Genomic DNA, 17,744 nt, shown 5'->3' on the forward strand with positions numbered 1-17,744 from the left:
CTGTCTCAGCAGAGACTGCAAACGCTCTGTCAAAATATCAACTCGTCAAGTCAAATGCGCTGGCTCTTAAAGGAGATGAAAGATGAAACACTGATTTATTGCACGTTATGCCCAAAACACACCTACAGGTTTCAGATCAACCCATTTTAGATTTGCTTCGGGCGCAAGAGTCATTTAGCGCCGTCATAATAGCAACATCGCTGTAGAACCGCCCACAAAGCTACTTCCGCTTCGCGCTTCACGTGATTGGCTGAAGGGTCTGAGGTTGGCTCGGTCAGCTCATCCTACAGACGTGATTGGCTGAAGGGTCTGAGGTTGGCTCGTCGTAGCCATTCTTCAGTCTGTATGAGGTTCAGATCCCTCAGCAGACGCTCAGACCCTCGTCGGATCAGGGCGTATTTCACCAGCGGACGCCCAGATCTGGACCTGGGGACAGATCTGGACCTGGGGACAGGTCTGGACCTGAGGACAGGTCTGGACCTGAGGACAGGTCTGGACCTGGGGACAGGTCTGGACCTGGGGACAGGTCTGGACCTGGGGACAGGTCTGGACCTGAGGACAGGACTCACTCTCTGTGCCAGTCGTAGATCTGGTGGATGTTCCCGAAGACCATCTTGTCCTTCCCCTTCATGTCCTCCGGGACGACGGTCTCTTCCATGGTCTTCATAAAGCCCTGAGGTCAACACACAGAGGTCATCCAGAGCTCCAGAGGTCAGCCCAGCCTCACTCTACAGCGTGTCACTCACCTCCACCACAATGCCCAGGTCCTTGACATAGTCCTTCTCAGTCTGGATCAGCTCGTTAAGAACAAACCTTCAGACCAGGAGAAGACACTTCCTTTAGACAGTTAAACACCACGCACAAGGATGTACTATCAGTATCACACTATGTAGCAGTACTAGGAGTAGAACAGTACTATGTAGCAGTACTAGGAGTACAACAGTAGTATGTAGCAGTACTAGGAGTAGAACAGTACTATGTAGCAGTACTAGGAGTAGAACAGTACTATGTAGCAGTACTAGGAGTACAACAGTAGTATGTAGCAGTACTAGGAGTACAACAGTAGTATGTAGCAGTACTAGGAGTACAACAGTAGTATGTAGCAGTACTAAGACTATAACAGTAGTATGTAGCAGTACTAGGACTATAACAGTAGTACTAACATGCGTCCCCTGAGGGCCCTGGCCCGCTGCTCCTCCTCCAGGTTCCGGGGGGCCGGGGGGCTCTGGTCCGGTGGGTCCAGGGAGGAGAACCCCGGGTAGGACCCTGGATCCAGACTCTAAGGACAAGGGGAGGACCAGGAGCATTGAGACCACATACAGGACCAGGAGCACTGAGACCACATACAGGACCAGGAGCACTGAGACCACATACAGGACCAGGAGCACTGAGACCAGGAGCACTGAGACCACATACAGGACCAGGAGGACTGAGACCAGGAGGACTCAGACCACATACAGGACCAGGAGCACTGAGACCAGGAGCACTGAGACCACATACAGGACCAGGAGGACTGAGACCAGGAGCACTGAGACCACATACAGGACCAGGAGGACTGAGACCAGGAGGACTCAGACCACATACAGGACCAGGAGGACTGAGACCAGGAGGACTCAGACCACATACAGGTATCTTAGATAAGGTAGATTTAATATATGTATTATTATATATTTGCCTGCTACAACACACCATGACATCTTGACAAAACACAACTCAATACAACACAACACTTACACACGCATAAACATGCAACATACTCACACATACTGGATTTCTCCTCCAATATGTTTACTTGAATATGTACAACACACATGTTTTACACACACATGCCTAAATACACACAATTCTACACACCTAAACAATGCTGAGTATATGTACCTACACATTGACTTTATGTAATTATTCACGCACTACAACGACCAACAGTCGTGTTGGTCCTGTCATCTCCGAGGCTGAACATCAGGAGGAGACGGGCCCTGAACTCACCATCTTAGACCTAACCAGCTGCTCTATGGCGCTAACCAGCTCTGAGCCGCTGGGGACCTCCACTGGAGCCTGCATGGAGGAACGCAACGCAGCCGACTGAGGGAGGGGAGGGGGGAGGAGGGGAGGGGGGAGGAGCAGAGAGGAGGGGGGTGGAGGAGGGGAGGGTGGAGGAGGGGAGGGGGGAGGAGGAGGGGAGGGGGGAGGAGAGGAGGAGAGAGGGGAGCAGAGGAGAGGGGGGAGGAGGAGGGGAGGGGGGAGGAGAGGAGGAGAGGAGAGGAGGGAGGAATATAGGAGAGGAGAGCAAAGAGTTGAAGAGAGGGTGAGGAGAGAGGAGGAGAGGAGAGGAGGAGAGAGGTGATAGTGGGGGATGAACCATTAAGATCATGAAGGAGTGATTGGAAGAAAGAGAGAAGAAAAGCTGTTGGGTTAGAGCCAATCACAGCCCAGGCTGGAAACACAACAGAAGCCGGGCTGGAGGTAGCCAATCACATGCATCAGCTACAGAGCTACGTTAGAACTTTAGGATGCGCTAGCTAAGAGCTAAAACAGAGCTAACAGGGCTAGCAGAGACATTAGATTGCCAACACAGACCTGGACTCCCTCGCTCTAGTTAATGTAGTTCAGTCACAAGGAAGGGACATCAGGAGTTCTACTCAGCTGACCAATGAGGTGATGGTAGCAGAGCCCTCATAACCCTGTCACAGTACCATGTTGATTCCCTCAGACGGGGGCCCTCCTCTGGTCCTACCTTGTCGTCCTGGGTGGACGGGTCGTTGATGATCTTCATGGGCGGGGGCAGCGGGGTGTGCGTCTCTTCGTCCTGCTCCTCCTCTCCCCCGCTCTGCATCCCCGACGACGACTTGACCAGAGTACCCTCCTGCCGCTCTGCCCGCTGGACACACAAGAGAGGGGCTGTAGCACCACCGCTAGGGCTGTAGCACCAGCAGCTAGGGCTGTAGCACCAGCAGCTAGGGCTGTAGCACCACCGCTAGGGGCTGTAGCACCAGCAGCTAGGGCTGTAGCACCACCGCTAGGGCTGTAGCACCACCGCTAGGGCTGTAGCACCAGCAGCTAGGGCTGTAGCACCACCGCTAGGGGCTGTAGCACCAGCAGCTAGGGCTGTAGCACCAGCAGCTAGGGCTGTAGCACCAGCAGCTAGGGCTGTAGCACCACCGCTAGGGGCTGTAGCACCAGCAGCTAGGGCTGTAGCACCACCGCTAGGGCTGTAGCACCAGCAGCTAGGGCTGTTGCACCACCGCTAGGGCTGTAGCACCAGCAGCTAGGGCTGTAGCACCAGCAGCTAGGGCTGTAGCACCACCGCTAGGGGCTGTAGCATCAGCAGCTAGGGCTGTAACACCACCTCTAGGGCTGCTAGCACCATCCACTAGACTGCTAGCCCCACCGCTAGGGCTGTAGCACCAGCAGCTAGGGCTGCTAATAGAAGCAGCTAGCTCAGAACCTAGCTCCTAATGCTAGGGCTATTAGCGCACAAGGGTGTGATTGGTTACCTCTTCTGTGACCTCATCCTGGTGGGCGAGATCAGCTTGTCCTAGGTCGATGCTCTTCCTGCCCTCCTCCCGAGCTGTCAGTCAAACAACCGAACATCACACACATAGCTATATTCTGATACATAACATGTTGTTATAGGGGTGCATGGGTACATTCAGGGTACATTCAGGGAAAATTTAGAGTATATTTAGAGTATAACCAGGATGTGTTCAGGGTAAATAACATACAGTATTAGTTTACCCAGTATTGATATTTTCAGGGTATATCAGTGTATCAAGGGTGTATAGATACATCCAGTGTGTATTCAGGGTACACACTAGCCTGGGGACCAGACCAATTTCTCAAGCTCATTTTTCATTTGCTCTGCAAATGAATAAAAAGATTTCTGCCCGGTATGAGATAGACCGACCAATCACAACCGTTCATCTAACATGGGGCCGGATCAATAGGACGACGGTGCAGAGGAGCGCCGTGGATACGGTGTACGGTGTACGGTTTAGGGTGTAGGGTGTATGGTGGACATGGTGTAGGGTGGACGGTGTAGGGTGTAGGGTGTAGGGTGGACGGTGTAGGGTGGACGGTGTAGGGTGGACGGTGTAGGGTGGACGGTGTAGGGTGTAGGGTGTAGGGTGGACGGTGTAGGGTGGACGGTGTAGGGTGGACGGTGTAGGGTGTAGGGTGTAGGGTGGACGGTGTAGGGTGGACAGTGTAGGGTGTAGGGTGGACTGTGTAGGGTGTAGGGTGGACGGTGTAGGGTGTAGGGTGAACGGTGTAGGGTGGACGGTGGGTACGGTGTAAGATGGACGGTGTAGGGTGTAGGGTGTAGGGTGGGTACGTACAGGGCTTCTTGTGCTTGCCGCCGGCGGGCTTCTTGACCGTGCTACCCTGGCTGAGGCGCCGCACTGGGCTGCTCAGCCACTTCCTCAGAGTGTTGGCCGAGCGCTTGGGCCCCGGGGAGGGCACTGGCATGGAGCTCTGGCTGGCCTGCAGCTGGGCCACCGAGTCGCTCTTCCCCTCCGAACCGCTCACCACATAGTTCTCTGAAACACACAGAGACAAGAACCGTCAACAGGGACCAGGACCAGGGTCCAGGGACCAGGCTCAGGGACCAGGGACCAGGCTCAGGGACCAGGACCAGGGACCAGGCTCAGGGACCAGGACCAGGGACCAGGCTCAGGGACCAGGGACCAGGCTCAGGGACCAGGCTCGGGGACCAGGGACCAGGCTCAGGCACCAGGGACCAGGAACCAGGCTCAGGGACCAGGGACCAGGCTCAGGTAGCGCCCCGGGTCCACAGTCCTGTCACTCCTCCTCTCTTTCCTCCTGGTCCCTGAGCCTGGTCCCTGGTCCCTGAGCCTGGTCCCTGGTCACTGAGCTCAGTGCTTCAGCGTCTGCTAATAGAACGACTCAAAGATAATGAAACTATGACATCAACTGTCCTCATTATGTCATCATGAACATGGGGGGAGCTAAGTGTGTGTGTGTGTGTGTGTGTGTGTGTGAAAGGAGAATACTAGAGTCAGTGTTCTTATCAAAGAGCTGATTCATCTCCCGCTCTCTCGCTCGTCATTGAATATGCACACACAAACACACACACACACACACACGAGCACGCGCACACACACACACACACACACACACACGAGCGCACACACACACACACACACACACACACAAGCTCACGCGCGCACACACACACACACACACACAAGTGCACGCACACACACACACACACACACACACACACACACACACACACACACACACACACACACACACACACACACACACACACACACACACACACACACACACACACACACGAGCGCACGCACACACACATGATAATACCACAGCCAGTGTGTACTAATGATACCACAGCCAGTGTGTACTAATGATACCACAGCCAGTGTTAATAGCATCCAGAGGGCCATGCTAATGCCCTGTTGGTTAGCTGGGGCTCAGCTCACCCACTGGACCCCACATGTTCACACACTGAGGCCGCGTTCTGAAACATGGGGCCTCTACGGATTCTGTTTTTTGCTTAGGAAATTTCCTTTCCTAAGGAGATGTCCCGGAAATACTTGGAAGAAAGGTGGTTTGAATGCTAAAAATGCTTAGGAAAGGAGCCTTGATGCATCCTTTAAGCCTCCTTTAGCATAGGTTACTCCTGACCAAACTTTATGAAAGGAAAGGAGATGTTTGTAACCCATAATCCTTTACGGCGGCAATATTAAAAAAAACAGGCCACCAACGAAGTTTACCAACACTACGCAAAGACGCATGAGAGACGCGGTAAAGCAGAAGAGAAGAGAAGAAAATGTATAATAATGGATACCAATTCCAGAAACACATTATTTGAATCAAAATGAATTAATTTATTGCTGGTTATTAAGCACATAATATACACCATGAGAAAATAAAATGCTGACTTCACATTTAAGAAAGACTACTGGGGGCAGTTAATATCAACATCAACATAAGATGAGCCTCTGTTTTCTCATGTGAATTCGGATTCAAGTGGCCTCAAATATTCCCTTTGGCCAAATCCGACCTAAGTGATTCTCACTGTTGGTGATAACCTGATTTAAATCAATACGACAAGAACACATGGATCAAAGAGCGCTTGTGTAGTCCATCTTCGGGAAAATTGTAATTCCACGCTAGAGACGCTAGAGGTCAGCAATACCCGCCATCACGAGTCGAATTCATTTTAAACAGTGCTGTGTTTTCCTATGTTTGAAAGGAAGCACCTTTTCATCTCTCCTTGACCCGATGACTTTTTCCACAAAGGTTAAGGAAAGGAGGCATAAAGGTTAGGAGGTTTGACTTTCTGAATAGGGCCATGGAGCGGGACTAGAAGGAGCCAGGAGGAGGAACCTGGTTGATATACTCAAAGTATCTCTGGATAAACACACACGCAGGCCTCCAGCGGTGTGTTCTACTGCTGACAAACCACCCTTCCACCACATGACCAACACCCAGACACACACATTACTGGTGTACTGGGTGCTCTCTCTCTCTCTCTCTCTCTCTCTCTCTCTCTCTCTCTCTCTCTCTCTCTCTCTCTCTCTCTCTCTCTCTCTCTCTCTCTCTCTCTCTCTCTCTCTCTCTCTCTCTCTCTCTCTCTCTCTCTGCCCAGGTAGTGCCAGGACACAGCTCACTATCTATTATCACACACACACACATTCTCTGCTGGTATGAATAGCTCTATTGAAGAGAAGAGAGATAAAGGTAATATTTGAATGCAAAAGAATCAGCATAAATATACACACAAAAAACACCAACACCATTTCCACCAGCAGGTCGGTATGCAAAGGTGCGGCACGCTTCGCGTTTCCACCACCAAAAGTGGGCGTGGTCCGGACATAGCCGTGATGAGCCGTACTCGTCTCGCAGTACTCCTCCGTTGGGGTACTAAGCGGTCTGAAAGGGTGCCAACAAGTTCGAGCTACACACGCCGTCCGTTGATTGGTCGACAGAATCATCACTTCCATGTGACAGGGGGATAATAACAAAGAAACACAGCACACGCAAGGTATTTATGGACAACGGCAAAAGTTCACTGTTTCACTGACAGTGTTGCCACAGTTACCTTGAAAAAGTAAATAATCTGATTACTGTTAACTGATTACTGCTTTTATGGATTACTTGATTTTAAAATGAACTAAGTTAGATTAAAAGTTACTTTATTAGTTACATTCAGCAGCTGCCAACAACACCCCCTGCTGCCTCAAAATAAAAATGACAACCGGTTTTGCCAACACTCAATTTATTGTAAGTGCAACGTCAACAATGTATTTAAGTTGAACTTAAAAACAATTTCCTGAAAAAATTATTATTAGCAAAGAGGACACAAATGTCTATTGGATATTTGGGTCTGATATCCAACAGACATTCCGTCTCCTTTTTGCTCCATGTTGAGCCACGACTCATTTTCACCTGACGGTCTGACAAAAGCACGTAAAAAGTATGCTGGAAAACACACACAAAAATGCTGATGCATTTAACACATTCAGCACCAGGATGAGGGAGAAGGAGTTCGACCGGTCCGCAGATCAACGTATATCACGCTGGATATCCATGATTGTTTACTTTCACCGGCACTTTCCCACCCTTTTTCCCACTCTTTTTTTTATTTAACGCTTTACTCCGCCCCAGACCTTTTTGTCCAATGATTGAACGATCTTTGCACACATGTGGGTTTGTTGTCAAATTCTGGGACTGTTGCGAAAATTGCAATATGAAAAGGACCGGCACTAAACCAAAAAATAAACATTGTATTTTAGTCTGGACCAAAGAGAGCGAACTAAAGGACTTTCCTGGTGCGAAAATATCTTCCTGCGCATCTGCGTGACACTTGTCGCATATATGATACTTGTCACTCATGAGGCAAGAAGGAAGCAAAAATATATATTTTTACTAAGGAAAATGACAATAATAGTAACGCACAGTGACTTGGATAAGTAGACTGTTTTCCAAGTCTGTGCCTTACTGATAGGTCCATGTTTCCAGAAAGTCGACACAAGTCGATTACCGGCCAACAAATTTAACTTAAAGGTCCCATGACATGCCACCAGGTGTGGTGTGATTACAAGCCGTTTTGGAAATCTGCCTCTTAAGTGTTCCACAGCATTGAGAAGAGCCGTGTAATAATTCTAGTTATTACACGGCTCTTCTCAATGCTGTGGAACGCTCCATTCACTTGCATGGGCCTTCCCGACTTGCGGTGGTGAATTATTTTCCAATAATGACCGTTGCTAAGCATATAATGACCGCTTTCAAGGAAAGTGGATTTTTTCACGTATTTCGTATCACTCCGCAAGTAGTCCGGTAACTTATCAACCCCAGCGGATTCGGTTGCTAAGCGACGTCAACGTCTTTGGCGGACTACTTCTCTTCTGATCAACACTACGAATGGTAATTGTAAAAAGACACCGTGTGAAGTTATTTTTTCGTTTTGGCAAGTAGCCGTGTAATAAGCGGGATAATGTATAGAACGTCGCCGGTCAATAGTGGGGCTATTCCCCACTATTCACGGAGCCTGAGGTGAATAATTGTTAATTAACAGACAGTCTCTATGACCACAACACTTTACTAGTACACACACACACACACACACACACACACGCACGCACACGCACACACGCACGCACGCACGCACGCACGCCCGCCCGCCCATCTGTAGGCAAGGGAATTAGAGGAACCACGACTTGGCAATCCAGCAGCATACTGCTACAAGGTCTCAGTCTGACTGTAGTTATTTTTCACTCTCTCTCTCTGCCTATTTCCTGCGTTCTCTCCCTCTCTCTGCATGTCTCTTTGTCAAATGAAGAATGTCGTTCGCTACAAACCTGTTCTTGTCTTCATTCCACAGCCCTTCAAATGTATTCACACACACACACACACACACACACACACACACACACACACACACCCATGTGAGTCATGTGATGAGTGTGATGTGATGATATTTAGTGTATGTTGGTCTTTGAAAAAGTTGAATAAACCCTGAACTAGACTCATCTGTCTCTCTCTAGTTGTACCTGTCTCCCTCTCACTATCTCACGTGTCTCTCTCTCTTGTCTCACCTGTCTCTCTCTCTGGTCTCACCTGTCTCTCTCTCGTGTCTCACCTGTCTCTCTCTCTAGTCTCACGTGTCTCTCTCTCTAGTCTCACCTGTCTCTCTCTCTGGTCTCACCTGCCTCTCTCTCTAGTCTCACATGTCTCTCTCTCTAGTCTCACATGTCTCTCTCTCTAGTCTCACCTGTCTCTCTCTCTAGTCTCACCTCTCTCTGCATGTCTTTGTCAAATAAAGAATGTCGTTCGCTACAAACCTGTTCTTGTCTTCATTCCACAGCCCTTCAAATGTATTCTCACACACACACACACACACACACACACACACACACACACACACCTGTCCTCTGACCGGGACCAGAGGGTGTGTGGAGTGAAGGTGGTCACACATTCTTGAGGTTCCTGAGTGTGCAGTGCGTTCCCATGGAGACGCGTTGAAGGACTAACAACCACCAGCGTGACCGAAACACTGACACAGTTATCTAGACTCACCTGTCTCTCTCTCTAGTCTCACCTGTCTCTCTCTCTAGTCTCACCTGTCTCTCTCTCTAGACTCACCTGTCTCTCTCTGGACTCACCTGTCTCTCTCTCTAGTCTCACCTGTCTCTCTCTCTGGTCTCACCTGTCTCTCTCTAGTCTCACCTGTCTCTCTCTCTGGTCTCACCTGTCTCTCTCTCTCTAGTCTCACCTGTCTCTCTCTCTGGTCTCACCTGTCTCTCTCTAGTCTCACCTGTTTCTCTCTGGTCTCACCTGTCTCTCTCTCTAGTCTCACCTGTCTCTCTCTCTAGTCTCACCTGTCTCTCTCTCTCTCTAGTCTCACCTGTCTCTCTCTCTCTCTAGTCTCATCTGTCTCTCTCTCTAGTCTCACCTGTCTCTCTCTGGTCTCACCTGTCTCTCTCTCTGGTCTCACCTGTCTCTCTCTGGTCTCACCTGTCTCTCTCTCTGGTCTCACATGTATCTCTCTAGTCTCACCTGTCTCTCTCTAGTCTCACCTGTCTCTCTCTCTCTGGTCTCACCTGTCTCTCTCGCTCTGGTCTCACCTGTCTCTTTCTCTGGTCTCACCTATCTCTCTCTCTCTGGTCTCACCTGTCTCTCTCTGGTCTCACCTGTCTCACCTGTCTCTCTCTGGTCTCACCTGTCTCTCTGGTCTCACCTGTCTCTCTCTGGTCTCACCTGTGTCTCTCTCTGGTCTCACCTGTCTCTTTGGTCTCACCTGTCTCTCTCTCTGGTCTCACCTGTCTCTCTCTCTGGTCTCACCTGTTCCGTTGAAGCAGTGGCAGCAGTGAGTCCTGATCCATCGGCAACAGCTCCACTCCCTCCACATAGTCACACACACATGGCCAAAGACACACACACACACACACACACACACACACACACACAGACACACACACACAGACACACACACACACACACACACACACACACACACACACACACACACACAGCAGACACACAGATGTACAGACAGACGTACAGACAGACGTACAGACAGACGCAGCCTCAAAACACACTGCGATGGCCTCTCAAAGAACAAGATGAAATATCCAAATCCAACAGCGGCCAACTGACTTCCTGTGAGTCTGACATCTACTGAGCAACTTCAGACTGAGAGCGAGAGAGAGAGAGAGAGAGAGAGAGAGAGAGAGAGAGAGAGAGGGAGGGGCACCGATTACAGAGAATACAATGGACAGTCTAACTCGCCCCCCCCCCTCTCCCTCTCTCTCTCTCTCTCTCTCTCTCTCTCTCAGCTCAGACCAGGTGTAAAGCCACTCACACATTCATACACAGATACTAGCTTCAGTAGCGTTGGCTTGTTGTTTTTATGTTGAACAGGGTTTATAACAAGGTATTTATAGATAGATTACATATATTAAATAATAATTTATATTATGATGGCAAATAATGATAATGTCAGGTGAGTTTAGCAAGACCACCAGTCCAAGAGAGAGAGAGCTGGAATCAAGGAATTATTACCGCAATTCATAAAAGTGGAAAAATTGGACCCTAATAATTACAGAGGTATGTGTGAACAGTAATCTGGGGAAGGTTTTTAATAGCATTTTAAATGGGAGAATTCAAACCTTCCTTAACAAACACAATACCCTGTGTAGAAACCAAATCGGCTTTCTTCCAGGCCACCGTACTACAGATCACATTTACACCCAACACACTCTAATCAACAAACATGTAAAAAATATGAAAAATGGAAAAATATTTGCCTGCTTTGTCGACTTTAAAAAAGCATTTGACTCTATTTGACACACAGGATTATACTACAAACTTGTAGAGAGCGGTGTAGGGGGTAAAGTATTCGATGTGATCAAGTCAATGTACTCAAATAATAAATGCATGCATGTGTAAAAATTGGCATAAAACAAACAGAGTTCTTCGCACAGAAACAGGGGGTGAGGCAGGGCTGCAGCCTGAGTCCAACGCTTTTCAACATCTACATAAATGAGTTAGCGGTGCAGTTGGAACAGTCTGCAACTCCTGGACTCAACCTTCAAAGCACAGAGGTAAAATTCCTCCTATTTGCAGATGATCTGGTGCTCCTGTCACCCTCTGAACAGGGCCTACAGCAACACCTGGACCTGCTAGCGAAATTCTGCCAGAACTGGGCACTGACAGTAAACCAAACAGAAACTAAAATCATGATTTTCCAAAAGAAGCCCAGATGTCAGGAAAACAAATACATGTTCACTCTAGGAAGCACCGTCCTAGAACACACAATGAAGTATACCTATCTTGGTCTGGACATTACTGCATCTGGAAGTTTCAGCATGGCAGTGAATGCAAGAAAAAGCCAGTAGAGCCCTTTATGCAATAAAATCTAAACTTTACAACATAAACATACCTATCGCAATCTGGTGCAATTTATTCAACCGTATAATACAGCCTATCATGCTGTACAGAAGTGAGGTCTGGGGTCCACTCAGTGCACATGACTACACTACATGAGATAAGCATCCAATAGAGGCCCTACATGCTGAATTCTGCCGGTCCATATTGAAAGTCCAAACAAAAACACCAAACAACGCATGTAGGGCAGAATTAGGTCGTTACCCATTGGCTATACCTATCCAAAAACGAGCACAAAAATTCTGGATGCACTTAAAATCTAGTCCCAAGAATACACTTCATTTTGAAGCACAAGAAACCCAAGAACTGAACCTTGACAAGAGTCCCCTTTGCCAGCTAGTGCTGAAGCTAACTAACACACATCAAGTCCAGTCTCAGTCCAGCACTGCCTCCAAAACACCAATTAGATTCAACAAAATAATAATAAAGCAAAAGAAGACTATTTGGAACATTGGACAAACCAAACCTCAAACCAAAGTAGAATGAATTCCTATCTGATCCTAAACAGAAATTACAAATTGGCAGACTATCTCCTCTCTGTCAGCGATGTGAAGCAGAGGCAAATCCTGACCAAGTACAGGCTCAGTGACCACACTCTGGCAGTGGAAACAGGCAGGCACAGAAAGACCTGGCTGCCGAGAGAACACAGAATAAAAAATATGACATTTTAAGACAGATATACTTCACCAAATGACAAATCTATATTCCGGATTTTGCAGACATGGAACATAAGGACAAAATGTCAATTCTACTTGGTGAAGGTCTGTCTGCTCTAACCCTAACCCTAACCCTAACCCTGGCAGCACAATATGTCCTGAAATGTCATAACCTGAGAGATTCAGTCTGACTTTGTTTATAACTTTGCTGGTGTGTAAAACACACATTTTATTTATTTTTAAATTTATTTTGACACTAACGTATATCCACATTGCTGAGGTTGCTTAATTATTTGTAACCAATCTGTTAGTTGTACTATTATTCTTGTTCAACTTGAATATTTCTTTGGCAATACTGTACTCAAACAGTCATGCTAATAAAGCACTTTGAATTGAAATTGAATTGAAATTGAATTGAGAGCTGGCCCACCAGTCCGAGAGAGAGAGCGAGAGCGAGAGCGAGAGCGAGAGAGAGAGAGAGAGAGAGAGAGAGAGAGCTGGACCACATGGCCCGAGTCACCTGGAACACCCAGAGGATTGTGTGTGTGTGTGTGTGTGTGTCATGTTCTAGTTCAGCATTGCGGTAGGGGAACAATGAGGGTAGTCAGTGTAGTGAGGGTAGTGTTAGTGTAGTGAGGGTAGTTAGTGTAGTGAGGGTAGTTAGTGTAGTGAGGGTAGTTAGTGTAGTGAGGGTAGTCAGTGTAGTGAGGGTAGTTAGTGTAGTGAGGGTAGTTAGTGTAGTGAGGGTAGTTAGTGTAGTGAGGGTAGTTAGTGTAGTGAGGGTAGTTAGTGTAATTAGTGTAGTTAATGTAGTGAGGGTAGTCAGTGTAGTGAGGGTAGTTAGTGTAGTGAGGGTAGTTAGTGTAGTGAGGGTAGTTAGTGTAGTGAGGGTAGTTAGTGTAGTGAGGGTAGTTAGTGCAGACGGCCCAGTGGTGGACATGGCAGATCAAAGGGACGTCCAGAGGATCTGTGAGGAACAGACGAGCAGCAGCTGAGCTGCAGCCTCTCAGCTCAGCTCTGATGAACACTGACCAATAGGATACAGCCTCTCAGCTCGGCTCTGATGAACACTGACCAATAGGATACAGCCTCTCAGCTCCGCTCTGATGAACACTGACCAATAGGATACAGCCTCTCAGCTCCGCTCTGATGAACACTGACCAATAGGATACAGCCTCTCAGCTCCACTCTGATGAACACTGACCAATAGCATACAGCCCCTCAGGACCACCCAGAGGAGTCACGGTAGGACTGTTGTATGTTCTCCATTGTGTGCAAGCATTTGCAAGTGCATGGGTGTGTGTGTGTCAAATATTTTCCATACAGTAGAGCAGGACGCTACATCAACTGTATGATTTGCATGTTGTCATGGAAACGCAAGCTGTCTCGTGAACCCAAAGCGGTTGCTACACAGTGAGGCGTCCTCATTGGTTACCTCCCTCCCTCTCATCACGCTGCCCCTGCAGGCGGTGGGAGAGGTGTGTGCACAGCGCTCTGTGACTGGATAGTGGACTGTGATGAAGGTGTTATTTACCTGCAGCTGGACATGAACCAGCTGACCACTAGAGGGCAGTAAAGCAGCGACCACAACATATACTATATCCTGTAGTAGTGAGGACCACGCTATAGCCTGGAGGACCACCCTATAGCCTGTAGTAGTGAGGACCACCCTATAGCCTGGAGGACCACCCTATAGCCTGGAGGACCACCCTATAGCCTGTAGCAGTGAGGACCACCCTATAGCCTGTAGTAGTGAGGACCACCCTATAGCCTGGAGGACCACCCTATAGCCTGTAGTAGTGAGGACCACCCTATAGCCTGGAGGACCACCCTATAGCCTGTAGTAGTGAGGACCACCCTATAGCCTGGAGGACCACCCTATAGCCTGTAGTAGTGAGGACCACCCTATAGCCTGGAGGACCACCCTATAGCCTGTAGTAGTGAGGACCACCCTATAGCCTGGAGGACCACCCTATAGCCTGTAGTAGTGAGGACCACCCTATAGCCTGTAGTAGTGAGGACCACTCTATAGCCTGGAGGACCACCCTATAGCCTGGAGGACCACCCTATAGCCTGTAGTAGTGAGGACCACCCTATAGCCTGGAGGACCACCCTATAGCCTGGAGGACCACCCTATAGCCTGGAGGACCAAGCTAGCTGACTGGAGTGAGGACTCCTCTTTTAGGAGCTAGGTAGGGGGTAGGGTCCTACCTTTCCCGGAGCTGAATATGCAGTCCATCTCGACACTGGAGCGGGAGTGGGACACACAGAGTGCAGTGCTGGGGACCAGGCCCTCCTGGGGAGGGGTCCGGTCAGTTGTCCGGACCAGGTACCAGCCCGGTCTCTCACTGGGCTTCTCTACCAGCTCCACTGTCTGACCTGAGACACAGAGGGAAGGACCTTAACTCAGCATCTACCTGTCTGTCTGTCTAGTGGTCTACCACCTCTGTCTAGTGGTCTACCTGTCTGACTGTCTAGTGGTCTACCTGTCTGTCTAGTGGTCTACCTGTCTGACTGTCTAGTGGTCTGTCTCTCTAGTGGTCTACCTGTCTGTCTGTCTGTCTAGTGGTCTACATGTCTGTCTCTCTGTCTAGTGGTCTACCTGTCTGTCTGTCTAGTGGTCTACCTTTCTGTCTGTCTAGTGGTCTACCTGTCTGTCTAGTGGTCTACCTGTCTATCTGTCTAGTGGTCTACCTGTCTGACTGTCTAGTGGTCTACCTGTCTGTCTAGTGGTCTACCTGTCTAGTCTATCTAGTGGTCTACATGTCTGTCTGTCTGGTGGTCTACCTTTCTGTCTGTCTAGTGGTCTACCTCTCTGTCTAGTGTTCTATCTGTCTGTCTGTCTAGTGGTCTACATGTCTGTCCTTCTAGTGGTCTACCTGTCTGTCTCTCTGTCTATTGGTCTACCTTTCTGTCTTTCTAGTGGTCTACCTGTCTGTCTGTCTAGTGGTCTACCTATATGACTAGTGGTCTACCTGTCTGTCTGTCTATCTAGTGGTCTACATGTCTGTCTGTCTGGTGGTCTACCTTTCTGTCTGTCTAGTGGTCTACCTGTCTGTCTAGTGTTCTATCTTTCTGTCTGTCTAGTGGTCTACATGTCTGTCCTTCTAGTGGTCTACCTGTCTGTCTCTCTGTCTATTGGTCTACCTTTCTGTCTTTCTAGTGGTCTACCTGTCTGTCTGTCTAGTGGTCTACCTGTCTGTCTAGTGGTCTACCTGTCTGTCTGTCTAGTGGTCTGTCTGTCTGTATGTCTAGTGGTCTACCTGTCTGTCTAGTGGTCTACCTGTCTGTCTGTCTAGTGGTCTACCTCTGTGTCCTATCCATCTGACTTTCTAGTGGTCTACCTGTCTGTCTGTCTGTCTAGTGGTCTACCTGTCTGTCTGTCTGACTGTCTAGTGGTCTACCTGTCTGTCTAGTGGTCTACATGTCTGTCTGTCTGTATGTCTAGTGGTCTACCTATCTGTTTGTCTAGTGGTTTACCTGTCTGTCTGTCTAGTGGTCTACCTGTCTGTCTGGCTAGTGGTCTACCCGTCTGTCTCTCTGGCTAGTGGTCTACCTGTCTGTCTATCTGTCTGTCTAGTTGTCTACCTGTCTGTCTGTCTGTCTGTCTAGTGGTCTACCTGTCTGTCTCTCTGACTAGTGGTCTACATTTTTGTCTAGTGGTCTACCTGTCTGTCTGTCTAGTGGTCTACCTGTCTGTCTAGTGGTCTACCTGTCTGTCTGTCTAGTGGTCTACCTCTGTGTCCTATCCATCTGACTGTCTGTCTGTCTAGTGGTCTACCTGTCTGTCTGTCTGACTGTCTAGTGGTCTACCTGTCTGTCTAGTGGTCTACCTGTCTGTCTGTCTAGTGGTCTACCTCAGTGTCCTATCCGTCTGACTGTCTAGTGGTCTACCTGTCTGTCTGTCTAGTGGTCTATCTGTCGGTCTGTCTGACTGTCTAGTGGTCTACCTGTCTGTCTGTCTAGTGGTCTACCTCAGTGTCCTATCCGTCTGACTGTCCAGTGGTCTACCTGTCTGTCTGTCTGTCTGTCTGTCTAGTGGTCTTCCTGTCTGACTGTCTAGTGTTCTACCTGTCTGTCTGTCTACTGGTCTACCCGTCTTTTTACCCATTTGTCTGTCTGTCTATCCTGTCAATCTGTCTGTCTTGTTGTTCGCCTGTCTGTTGTGTTGTCTACCAGTCTGTCTACCTGTCTGTCTGTCTTTCTGTTGTGTTGTCTTACCCATCTGTCTACCTGTCTGTCTGTCCGTCTAGTTGTTTACCTGTCTGTTTGCCTGTCTGTCTCCATGTAGGTCTGTCTGGCTGTCTAGTGTTCTACCTGTCTGTCTGTCTAGTGTTCTACCTGTCTGACTAGTGGTCTACCTTTCTGTCTGTCTAGTGTTCTACCTGTCTGTCTGTCTAGTGTTTTACCTTTCTGTCTGTCTAGTGTTCTACCTGTCTGTCTAGTGGTCTACCTGTTTGTCTGTCTAGTGGTCTACCTGTCTGTCTGTCTGTCTAGTGGTCTACCTGTCTGTCTGTTGGTGTGTCATCTGTCAGTCTCCCTGTCTCTATGTCTAGTTGTCTCCCCACCTGTCCTTGTGTTACTCTTGTGTTACCTGTCTGCCTCCTCATCATCCTCTAAATGTTCATCTCCTGTCTGTCTGGTTGTTACCTGTGTTACCTGTCTGTCTGGTTGTTACCTGTGTTACCTGTCTGTCTGGTTGTTACCTGTGTTACCTGTCTGTCTGGTTGTTACCTGTGTTACCTGTCTGTCTGGTTGTTACCTGTCTGTCTGGTTGTTACCTGTGTTACCTGTCTGTCTGGTTGTTACCTGTGTTACCTGTCTTAGTGTCTCCATTTCTGTCATTCTGTCTCCCTGTAAACTCGTCTGTCTGTTTCCTCGTCTGTGTGTGTGTGTGTGTGTGTGTGTTTGTTACCTGATTGTGTGTAACCTGTCTACCTGTCTGACTACCTGTTGTCTGTTACCTGTCTGTCCACCTGTCTGTGTGTTACCTGTACTGATGGTCATCTCTGAACTGCAGCCAGCGGTAAAGTCTTGGAGGACCACAGTCAACTCACAGCCCCCCGAGAGCTGGAGAGAAGGTAGAGAGACATAGAGAGGGAGTGGGAGAGTGAACGGTAGAGAGACATAGAGAGGGAGTGGGAGAGTGAA

General features: G+C 48.7%; 1 protein-coding gene across 1 annotated transcript in view; it reads right to left on the reverse strand.

Annotated features, from left to right (window-relative positions):
- Positions 1-17,744, reverse strand: part of kalrna (kalirin RhoGEF kinase a) — a gene marked incomplete at its 5' end in the record, with an annotated part of 113,408 nt that overhangs the window by 21,987 nt on the left and 73,677 nt on the right. The window contains 8 exons of the mRNA XM_084478590.1: positions 570-673; positions 747-813; positions 1,164-1,279; positions 2,735-2,878; positions 3,495-3,568; positions 4,335-4,535; positions 14,805-14,972; positions 17,585-17,663. Of these exons, the coding sequence (XP_084334716.1) occupies positions 570-673; positions 747-813; positions 1,164-1,279; positions 2,735-2,878; positions 3,495-3,568; positions 4,335-4,535; positions 14,805-14,972; positions 17,585-17,663 (953 nt within the window). The remainder of the gene's footprint in view (positions 1-569; positions 674-746; positions 814-1,163; positions 1,280-2,734; positions 2,879-3,494; positions 3,569-4,334; positions 4,536-14,804; positions 14,973-17,584; positions 17,664-17,744) is intronic.

The sequence above is a fragment of the Micromesistius poutassou genome (genome assembly GCF_964030765.1).
Source record: "Micromesistius poutassou genome assembly, chromosome: 14".
NCBI lineage: Eukaryota > Metazoa > Chordata > Actinopteri > Gadiformes > Gadidae > Micromesistius > Micromesistius poutassou.